Genomic DNA, 11,056 nt, shown 5'->3' on the forward strand with positions numbered 1-11,056 from the left:
ATTATTTATGTAGCTCCCAAGCTCTTCTATTATTTTCGACATTACAGCATCCTAATCCAATCTCCTTCGAGGATTACCATCCGTGGTGGTGACCGCCACTAGTGGTCTTGTGGCTCTTGTACAAAGTCGCAGAGTCGAGGACGGTATTGTTGTTGCTAGCAATAAAGTCGTGCGTCAAGTGTGTAGCGTTGTGGAACGTCAGCTTGCTCCATCCGTAGGTAGCATTAGTAGTATCAAGGCCAAATCGGCTGTACTCCTGGCGAGGGTTCTGAATAGTATCCAGTCCGTCGTAATGACCAGCAGCTCCGTTGGTGATGTACCAAGGGGAGGTCGGGTTGTTCAATTCCTTGGGGTCAATCTTTTGGTCGGCGATAGGAGCCAGGCGCTCGTAGACGTGGGCGTGACCAGATAGAACAAGATCGACACCATACTTGATGAACAGAGGCTCGAAAACGTCCTTGCAGCTCCAGCAGATGGTGCCGGTGACGTTTGCGTGGCTGAGATACCAGGGGCGGTGGCCACCAACGATGACCCAGGGAGTGACGCTGCGGTCGATTGACTTGAGATCAGCCTCAAGCCAGTTGACTTGAGCGTTCATCTTCGCATTGACGGGGCTAGCGCCCTCACCCTCAGTGCCTCCAATCTCATCGGGGCCAATAAAGCCGTGGCCAAGATCAGTCTCGGTATCGAGCTGGATGAAATGAGCCATGCCGCTGTTCCAGCTGTACCAAAAGTTTCCAGTGCCGCCTGAAACATCGCTAGGCATGCGGAAGTGGTTCTTGTAGCCGGTGAAGTTGGTCTGTCCAGGCATGCAGATGCTGAGATCGTAGGTGATGTTGTGCGCCTTGTCAGCGGTGCCACCGTTGTCGCAATTGGCCTCGTGGTTACCAGGTCCAACCATGTAGGCTTTGGAAGCAGTAACGGGCATCATCTCATTGTAGAAATCGTTCAGGATGGCCTCGTAAACCTTGTATCCCTCCTCAACAGTGGTGTTGGGCAGGAATCCCTGAATCTCCTCCTTCAGCCAGTAGTCGGCATATGCAATGTCTCCGACGTGCCACAGGAACTCATAGTCGCCCATGGTGCTGATGAGAGAGTCGACCGTGTTCTTCTCACCAGGCTTCAGGACGTTGGTAGGCGCGACACCAGTTCCGGCTGAAGTATACAGACCCTTTGAGCCCATGGTGCCCAAATCGGCGACAACAGCAACGGAAAAAGGCGTCTTATCACCAGCCCTGCGGCTGGTGGTGAAGTTGAATGGCTCATAGCACACATCCTCGTTCAATTGCGCAGGCAGGTAGTAGTAGGTGGTGTCCGGCTTCAGCCCCTTGATCAAGACGTGGTTGTTGTAAGTCGTCGAAGTGGGATAAGTGACAGATACGGCCGAAGATGCGACATTGGTGAGGTGTTCCTTTGACTTGCCCCAGAAGACGCTTGGACGACGAACATGGTCAAACGTGTTCCAGCTGACCATCATTCCATCGTCGCCGTGGTAGGCGATTCGGATCTGCGAGTTGGCAGCATCGCTATCCGCGGCCACCAGAGGCAGCAGGCTTGCCAGGATAGTGCTCTTCTTCATCTTGTCAACGGTGCAGATACTCGGGACCTGTCGTGCTGGTTGCCAATACGGCTGCCAACTTTGGAGCTGGTACCATGTATATATATATATCCATTCTGAGTCGGCTGGAATCTGCGCTCATCGCCGTCATGACTATCCGCACTTCATTGCCACTACTGCTTATAGATTCAACACCATGTACGGAAGCTCAACAACTAACACAGCTCAACATGATGCGATACCTTATTAATTGCTCTGCTAGTATTGGCTCGGCGATACAATCCATGGACGATGTGCGGGGAGATGCACTGCATGCCTCTAGCATTCTTTCGGCACCGAAGCCAGGGGTCAGCCGTTGCATGTGCTCACGCTGAGGCGTCAGATTGGCCACGCCGCGGGATCTGCAGCCGATTCAGGAACCGAATCTCTAGATTTCGGTCTGCACTGTCGTATATACGAGTTAAAACTTCTATGTGAATTCATTACCTCTGAGAGTTTGTCATGAGCAGAGCACTGATTCTTTTCAGCTAGCTAAACAGGCTAAATTGCAGAAAAACAAGAGCCAAGAGGTGAACTATTTCCACCACCGCCAAACTCCATCTTACCGCTGCAGCTCAACGACACCAATTCACCTACAAACTCATATTAATGCATATTCTTTTCGCTTGTACTCTTCTATGATATGCTAATTGAATATTTGTGGAATTATACTGATCTCAAGTCTTGAGAAGAGGCAATTGAGCAGGCACTGTAGAATGGCAAGCGGATGACAGAAAACCCGAGGCTAAGAAGAATTCGAACACCTACGAGTTAAATCATACGCCTACAAGGGAAGTAGCTGCTATATCTACATTTCCCTAATAACTACTACTATATCTATTATCCCTAATAACTACTATTATATCTATATTTCTTTAGTAACTACTACTATATCTACATGCGCCGTCTGCGGAACTCGGACCAACAGCTTCTTTCCACCCCTGCAAGACGTGCCAAAGAAATCAGATCCATATGGTTTTTTCTCAAAGAGCAGCTGACGCCGGAACGCTTACGGCCATCGCTGGAGAGAATTCTGAAGCAGCTAAAGAGACCCAACCTGGTGGGAGAGGACGTCCTACAAATACAGCGCATCGAACTGCGAGCCCCCCATGGAACCCCTACCCCCCGAGAGCCGAGCACGACTGATGAAGACGGGACCAGATCCCCGGAGAGTCATATTTCTCTAGTAACTGCTGCTATATTTATATTCTAGAATCCGTATGCTTGCTGAATGTAGGTAGTAGGCGTTCTCCTATAAAAGTATTACTCAATGAGTTGATGAGGTGTTTATATTACTGAATGTATGTACCTATTTACTTTGCGGTCTCGGTTTTTCTGATCTCCGCTTGCTAGGTAGGTAGTCTACACTCTGTGGATGGCACGAGAGCACCAATAGCAGGATGCATAGAGTCATCGCCAATGGGGAGTCTCAAAGATGAACAAGGTTAGGCAGCACTCATAGCCTGATGTCAAAGAGATCACTACTTGGCATGAGGGATTTTAATCAACGATATGCGAAGTAATGCCTTTGCTTTTGCAAACAATTCATTCGCAAACATAAAGGCAATCCCATTGCTTATTCAGGTGTGTAAACCCAAATAGAGCGTCACCATACAGGGAGAATAAGGCACAATGAAAACAAAAGCGCGGTCGCATCGACGCATTATTCGCCAGAGCCACTTTCGCGATAACACTGTAATTACACAGGGTGATGCTCATATTCATCTGCCTGATCAACCGCTCCGAGCTGCGATTCACGTCATTCCATATCCACCAAATGAAGATTTTATCAAACGGCCAGATATTGTCGATAAACTTGACCAGCTCTTGCCACAATCATCAGACTACCATAGTGCCGCTCTTTGTGGGTTAGGAGGAACAGGGTATGTTTGTCTCATGCGATTCATCCAGCATTTACTGAACAACGAAAATGTAGAAAAACCCAGATTGCGCTCAATTATATATACCGACGATGTAGCACTCGCTCCGTCTTTTGGGTACACGCGGATACAAAAGCAACAATCATAAATGATTATAAAGCGATCGCGAAAAAGTTTGGCATTATGGACAAATCGCTTGATGACGAATCTTTACTCATGGCAGTTTGCAGTCGCATCGAGGAAGAGCCAGAGTGGCTCTTAGTCCTTGATAATGCTGATGATCTATCATTATTTGGGGTCGGGGTAGCATCTGCTTCGTCAGAGAGTCTACCCAATTGTGTCCCTCGAGGCCCCAGGGGCGTCGTTCTGTGGACGAGTCGTGATAAGCGCATCATGGGGACATTGGTCGGCCCTCTCAGAGTAATTGAAGTGGGTGACATGTCACTTGAAGAAGCAAAGAAATTGCTCGCATTAGCAACTGCGACGATACAAACCGAATCACCGAGCGAAGACAGCGAGGACATAGACAAATTATTGGAAAGCCTGCAGTATCACGCATTAGCAATTTCGCAAGCCGGTGCCTATATGCGAAGAACGTCGACAACAGTGCGTGAGTATTCAGCTATGCTCTCAGAGAAACAGAGACGACATAAACTTTTAGAGAAAAGCGAATTCGATCGACATCGGAAATTTGGGGCGCCCAACAGTATTCTAGACACATGGAGCATTTCAATCAAGCGTATTGAACAAGAAAACGAGCAGGCATTTTATATATTTCATATTATGGCATATTTTGATTGCCAGAACATTCCTGAAGGATTGGTCGACTTGGCCGGCATGGAATGCGACTTAACACTCGACCAACGGAAGGAAGCTATAACTCGACTTAGAGAATTGTATCTCATCTACCAACGAAAAAATGAGGACGGATTGACAATCTATGAAATGCACAAACTTGTACAGGAGGCAGCGAGATATGGGCTCCATAGAAGGAATCTATTGGAAAAGAGTTTGACAACAATAAACGTCAGTGATATCTCGCGGGAGAACGAAGATGATTCAGAAGAAAAGATAGAAACGACTTTCGCAACGTGGGCCTTACGTGTTATGGCATTTTTTTCCAGATACATTCAGGACACTGAACAACACTGGGATCTGGGCGATAATTATCTGACACACGCTGCTCAAATAGTTGAATGGGTGGATATTTGCAGAGAGGAAGTTACCACGGCGAACAACCTTTTTCTTGTTACAGATTTGATGGGGCGCCTTGATGAATGGCATGAGAAAGAATTATTAGTTGAGAGGGCGTTAACAATAAGACGAAAGATGCTTGGAGAGGAGCATCCGGATACGATCAAAGGCATGCATGCTCTTGCCGTAACGTACCTTGGGCAAGCTTTCGCATATCGAAATCCAGGGTCACTTCAATTTGATTTTGATTACACATACGAAGAATGCCGGGAGCTGTGCGATGAAGCTGAAAATATAGGAAGAAAAGTGATGAAGCTTCGACAAAGGATCTTTGGGCCAACAGATCCAGAAATAGTCGCAAGCTTGAAGCTTATGGCGGATGTGTACTGCGGACAACACCGATACGACAAAGGTAAAGTATTTGCAAGAAAAATACTACGAATTCAATGGAAAAAATATGGAGAAAACCATCAAAGTACATTAACTGCGATGGAGGACCTTGCTTATGTCTTTTACTTCCACAACACACCAGCTCTACGCGAAAGGGCTTTGCGTATCAGAGAAAAGATTTTGAAAATTCAGAAAGAAACGACTGGGGAGAAAAGCCTAGCTACTATAATTGCTATGTATAATCTCGCGGCTTCTTTGCATCGGTGTGGAAGGCGTGGCGATGCTATCGCTTTGATGAATCAGGGCGCTAATCTAGCGAAAGAGTGTTCTAGAGAGTGTTTTGGAATGGAAATGGAATGCGGGTTCCTTGCAGAGTATTGGAGTGGAGAGCTTTCTGAAAATGATGAAGATAATGAAGATGATGGTATATATTGAGCCGTGAATAAGTTGTACAAACTGGAACATACGAATCATTGACAGTTTTGTAGGTACATATTGGGCTTTGGCTTCGAAGAAATACGGTTTTCACCGCAGAACCTATGTGGATGTAAAGCTATCAGGACACATCGTAGCATATTCCATTCTTGTTTTTTTTCTACTGGGGTTCAAGGCGCGGTTTCATTAACATGGCTTTTTGAATTAGCAGTACTTTAGTATTCCCCTAATCTGTGTTGTGGGCAATTATGCTTTTTATTGCTGGAATTCTGAGCATCGATTCCCATATGGAAACTGTTTAGATAGGCATGATAGATCGAAATCGAGATCGTTTTAAGGCTGGTTTCAAAGATCCCTCCCATTATTCGCTGTCTTTTATTACATATCCGTATGTAGCCAGTCAAATGTATCCAATAGGTCAAAGTTAAAATCTAGAGGCTGGGGGAAGTCGTACGCCAGAGCTGCCCGAGGACTATTGCCATCTACACTGCCATCCAAAGTATGATCCAGCACGCGCTGTATAATGACTTTGCAGTCCATGCACAAATCTCCATTTGGTGCAGATGGACGAACCCAGTCGAGAAAGCCTACCAAGAGACTGAGATTCTGTATAATACTTGATCGTGAGATTCGTGTATCCTTAGGATGTTTGCCTGTAAATGTCGGGTTGAGAAGTTCCAGACAAAGAATGCCGCCTGCGGGTGCGGCGTGGGCCATGAGCTAGTTTAATAATTAGCAACAGGCTATAAATAATAAAATGGATTGTACTACTCACAAGCCATTCAAAATTGCGCCGCATTGCTGCGAAACGGTCTTTGTGCGTCCACATGGTGAGAGTCAGTGTGAGCATCTCGAAGCTAAATAGCAGCAGATTGCCTTCTTCCAAGCTACCATTTAGTAGTAGTAGCCTTTCCAAGAAGAACATTGTCTGTAAGTGAGTTAGACGAATGAGTATCCGAGCATAGACGGACTTTGTATCTATATCAGGATCTAACACGTCTTGCGGATCATATCTGAGATACGGGGGAAATGCCGCAACCAATTCCAGTTGTCGGCCCTGCATGTTTCTAGCCGACGCTGTGAGCTTCCATCTACTTGTGAAGAGAAAAGAAGTTACGTGGGGGAACATACCGTAGCTCATCAAGAGTTACACAAACCTGACAACCTAGGGCAATCTCCATTACTTCCTCAAGAGCGGCTGCCAACATACGGCGAGCTCGAATAAGCGTAACTGGGTAGATTTCGCCTTTTGTGTTCCAGCCGCGATCATCTAGTTCTTGCACAGCCTTCTGTAGCGTTGACTGATCTGCAACAAGATCTTCGTCTCTGAGATCGAGGGGTAGAGGTGTTGTGCAGTATCGACGGCTGAGCAGTGGAGGTCGCCCAGAGAATGCGACGCAAAACTTATCGTTGTTGAAGATCTGGGCGACGAGCCTTCTGTTATATTCGGAGGACAAGGTGGGCGTATATGGAACCTCCTTCTCCATGGCATGTAGGCCCATGAAGGTCAACATGGACACAGCTGCGCCGTGGGCGTACCAACACGATCCAGCTGTTCAATCATTATTATGAAGGGAAAAATTAACTCGGAGACATTCATATGCTTACCAGCATCGCCGTCCAGACAAGACACCAAAATGGTTCGACGTCGGTGAAGATCCAATAACACAGGACTGCCATCACAAAACTGCTTGGACAAATCAATGCAATAATTTATATACGTTCTGGAAAGTTCCTTGGACCCCTTTCCAGGAATCCACTCAACGTGACAAGGCCGAAAAGAGTTCATGGTATCCGCAAGACGCTCCAAGCCTCCCCATATTAGCCCGATTGACTCCCATCTGAGATTGCTGCCACAAAACTGATCCATCCACTCATGCGGATCGTCGATCTCTCTAAAAGGCTGCGCAGTGTTATGGCATATCATCTCGGCGATGCTTTCCAAGTTTGGGCCAACCCCGTCCGCATTCTTTTTGAGCAAGTCTTGAAGATATCGAGTGATACGGGCCAGCGCAGCTTGAGTCGAGCCCCAATCTGGGATATCTTCGTCGTTGAAGACAATTTGCTCATTACATTGCCCTGGTAGAGCCTCCAAAACATAGATGCTCATGTGGCGCACTATAGGGGAAAGCTGGTTGAAAGAGCGCCTCGGAGTCATCCGATCATCGGCAGGTAGCGAGAGCCGAGGGTCCGCTTCCGGGCCTTGAAGACGGCTGAGACTTCGCTTTGTCGCCTCGAATACGTTGGTATGGCTGGTGAAGCCCATGTAACCAGAAGGCGATCCGTGTCCATTTGTATGTCCATTTGTATGTCCGTTTGTGTGTCCATTTGAATGGCTCTGCGTTGGCGATGTGTTCAGGGACATGGAGATCGATGGCCTCACTACTGGTCTCGGGCGCCGTACGCGCCGCCGCGGCTGAATCACTTCTCCGACGGTGTAGGTGCATTCGCTGGCCTGGTTCCTCTTAAGACATCGGTTGCACACTGGACGAGCGTGATCGCAGGCGACTTTGCGTGCGCGACACTGATCGCATGCTTGGAGTCGCCCGTTTAGGCGCCGTAGCGGTTCGTTGTCGCTCATCTTGATATTGACGACGACTATGAAAAGGTGAGTGAGCCTTACAGTGAAGGTCAGTTGACCGAAAGGCGTAAGTGAGGAATTTCTGAGTGCTTAGTAAGGCGAAACGTAGTGGCAACGCGACGCAAAGTTGGCAAGGATTCAAGACAAATGGTTAAGGTAGCTTGTCAACTACAAAATTGTGAATGACGATGTTCGTCGCTTCGTCTGAAGACAGACATGTTAGAACAAGTCAACTTTTGGTGCAACCAAGCATTGATTGTGAGGGAAAACATCAAGTTACCATTCAAAGTGACGCTAATTATGTGGCTGACAGATGAGTAATTATGTGTAAGCTATTTGTCCATAGTCTTGAGTCCCTTAACGATTCATGTTAAATTTATTTAACTTAGACTCAATATGCGTAATTTTAATGGGTGTTGAGTTACTAATTCTATGACTATATGTCTGCTTCATCTTCTTAAATGCATGTGATACTGTTTTAATACTCTATGGTTGCTGAGCTAAGAGGAATGGCGGGTTGTGGAGAGAAATGCTACCGACAACACCAACGCTACTTGTGGTCTCCGCTGCCAAGAGATCCAATCCACGAGATCTGGGAGCGATAGCCGGCTTATTATGCTCCGGCTCGTTTATTAACTCTTGCTGCCATGATTGGTTACCGTTGACTTAGATCGCTGTGTTAACTTCTTCTTAAGAAGAGCAAATGCTACCCTCTAGGAAGCACTAACAGTCTTCAATCATGAGTGGATTTAAAATGACCCTTGAATCGGTGTCATGTATCAGATCTTCTTATGCGAGAAAGCATCGTAGTTTATCCTGAGCGTAATATCAGCACGTGGTCTGGTAAATGTCGACTCATGTGATGGACGATCACGTCTGATACGAAATAATTTGTCTGCTGCACGCCCCAAAATAACAGTTGTCATAAAGACTCGGTATTGGTATTATAGCATTATTAAAGTATTACTAGCCCAATAATAGCCATCTCTTTATACCCTCACATCATCATCCTCCTCAAACTTGTACGAGGCAAACTTCCTCGCAGGAACGCCTCTTTCGAACATGATATCCAACTCTTCGTAGGTTCGGCCCTTAGTCTCCGGCTGTATGGAAGAAAACTATTAGCAATATGTACTTTGAAAAAGGTCGAGTTATCAGAAGTTGTACTCACCATTCTGAAAATGGTCCAGATAAGAGAAAAGACAGAAATGCCGCCGTACAAAAACTCAATCTTGGCTCCAGCACCTGCAGCACCAGGGTTGAGCAAGTAGGGTCCAATGACGGAAGTAACCAATCCAGTAAGAGCGTCGATCATGGTGGCGATGGCGATGGTCTTTGATCGGAGCTTCGTTGATGGAGTCTCGCAGACGACGACATAAGTCAGAGGACCAAGGGTTGCCTGCCAGACGAACTGGAGAATGATGAGCAAAGTAGCTTGAGCCCATCGGTACGAGAAGTTGGTTGTGTAATCGTGGGCGAAAGTCAGGAGAGCGACGATAAAGAGGATGGTAACCATGAAGCTAAGGCCGAAGATATACGCAGGACGTCGACCGAGGTAGATCAGAGGAATAGCAGAAAGACAGGTGCCGATAAAACCGACTCCGTTGAGACCAACTCCCATGTCGAATGCCTGGACGTTGTTGAGACCGATCTGTTCGAAAAAGTAGGTTGCGAAGCCGACGGGGTTACCGCTAAAGTTCTGGATAACAAAGAGCAGGATGCAAATCTCCATACGGCGACGGTTGTGTCCCTTCCAGCAATCGGCGTAGGTGGTACCGACTTCCAGCTCTCGCTCAAGGAGATCAGTCTTGACCATCATGGCAAGCGTTTCCTTGATGTTGATGCCCGAGTTCTTCTGAACAAGCTTCGAGAGAGACTTCTCTGCCTTCTCCATGCTATTCTGGCGAACCAGCCACCAAGGAGACTCAGGCGCAAAGGGAAGACCGGCAAGCAGGACGACGGGCCAGATCCACTGGATGGCAAAGGGGATCTTGTATGCCCACTGGTCGGGTCGGTTGATAAAGCCACGAGTTACACCGGTCTGAATGAACTGGCCCATGACGTAGCAGAGGTTGATGTAACCAGTGAGGAAACCACGGAGACTGAGAGGAAGAACCTCAGAAGCATATGTCGTGGCAATAACACAGTAGCCTCCCCAAACAATACCGCTAAGGTACTGACTGGCCGTCAAGACACCAATGGTGTTGGCGAAGAATTGCATAAAGGTCAGGATGGCCGTCAGGACAAGGCAGACGGCAAAAGTCTTCTTACGACCAAACCTCTCCATAGGGAACGAAACGAGATACGCTCCCACAATCTGACCGACCAAGCTGCCCATGCCCATGGCAACCTGCCATCTGGCGGGAATCTGGAACCCTCCGTGATCCGGGCCGTAGTCCACGCCAAAGTGCGTCTGGAAAGCGGGCAGCGCGAAGAAGTTGCCGCTGATCTCAATGTCGTAAGCGCGCATGATGATGCTCAGCGAGATGAACATGGACCAGAAGGCGCCCTTGCGGTAGAGCTTGAAGGCCTCCCAAGAGCCGAGTCGATGCTCCTGGGCTGTGCCGTTGTTGGCCATGGCCTCGCTGATGCTGGCCATCTTGCCAGTCTCCCCCGCGTTGGTGAGCTCATGCTCGATGTTGCTGGCGACATTTTCGAGCGCCGTGGAATGGGCCTCCTTCTCCATGATGGGCAAACGTGCTGATGAGATCTTTGACACTTTGGAGTTGACAGGAGAAGACGAGAGGCAGAGAGGGAAATTGTTAGGGAAAAGGCCCTTGAACCTGGATAAAAGGCACCTTTGAAGGACAAACCGAAAAGACCCTGCTCTTCACCACCAGATCAGCGTTGCATGCATCGTATTTATATGTCTTGTATAGTCCGAGTTCACAAATAGTCATCCCCGGACTAATAAGGTCAAGTTGCGGGGCTCCGCAAGATCAACTTAGTGCAATCCTGGTTCTGGGGAAGCGACACGAG

General features: G+C 47.7%; 4 protein-coding genes across 4 annotated transcripts; 1 reads left to right on the plus strand and 3 right to left on the minus strand.

Moving 5' to 3' along the window:
• Positions 1–73: 73 nt before the first annotated feature.
• On the minus strand, positions 74–1,579 carry T069G_04255 (iron/zinc purple acid phosphatase-like protein C domain-containing protein; the record flags this gene model as incomplete). The annotated part of the gene is made up of 1 exon (XM_056171465.1): positions 74–1,579. One exon carries the CDS (start codon positions 1,577–1,579, stop codon positions 74–76), a length of 1,506 nt encoding a protein of 501 aa, XP_056032357.1.
• Positions 1,580–3,229: 1,650 nt separating this feature from the next.
• T069G_04256 (NB-ARC domain-containing protein) lies at positions 3,230–4,969 on the plus strand (the record flags this gene model as incomplete). The annotated part of the gene is made up of 3 exons (XM_056171466.1): positions 3,230–3,480; positions 3,534–4,857; positions 4,934–4,969. 3 exons carry the CDS (start codon positions 3,230–3,232, stop codon positions 4,967–4,969), a joined length of 1,611 nt encoding a protein of 536 aa, XP_056032358.1.
• Positions 4,970–5,874: 905 nt separating this feature from the next.
• On the minus strand, positions 5,875–8,077 carry T069G_04257 (fungal zn(2)-Cys(6) binuclear cluster domain-containing protein; the record flags this gene model as incomplete). The annotated part of the gene is made up of 4 exons (XM_056171467.1): positions 5,875–6,216; positions 6,272–6,563; positions 6,628–7,048; positions 7,105–8,077. 4 exons carry the CDS (start codon positions 8,075–8,077, stop codon positions 5,875–5,877), a joined length of 2,028 nt encoding a protein of 675 aa, XP_056032359.1.
• Positions 8,078–9,066: 989 nt separating this feature from the next.
• T069G_04258 (sugar transporter domain-containing protein) lies at positions 9,067–10,763 on the minus strand (the record flags this gene model as incomplete). Its single annotated transcript, XM_056171468.1, has 2 exons — positions 9,067–9,180; positions 9,249–10,763. 2 exons carry the CDS (start codon positions 10,761–10,763, stop codon positions 9,067–9,069), a joined length of 1,629 nt encoding a protein of 542 aa, XP_056032360.1.
• Between the last annotated feature and the right edge of the window lie 293 nt (positions 10,764–11,056).

The sequence above is a fragment of the Trichoderma breve genome, chromosome 2 (assembly GCF_028502605.1).
Source record: "Trichoderma breve strain T069 chromosome 2, whole genome shotgun sequence".
Classification (NCBI taxonomy): Eukaryota; Fungi; Ascomycota; class Sordariomycetes; order Hypocreales; family Hypocreaceae; genus Trichoderma; species Trichoderma breve.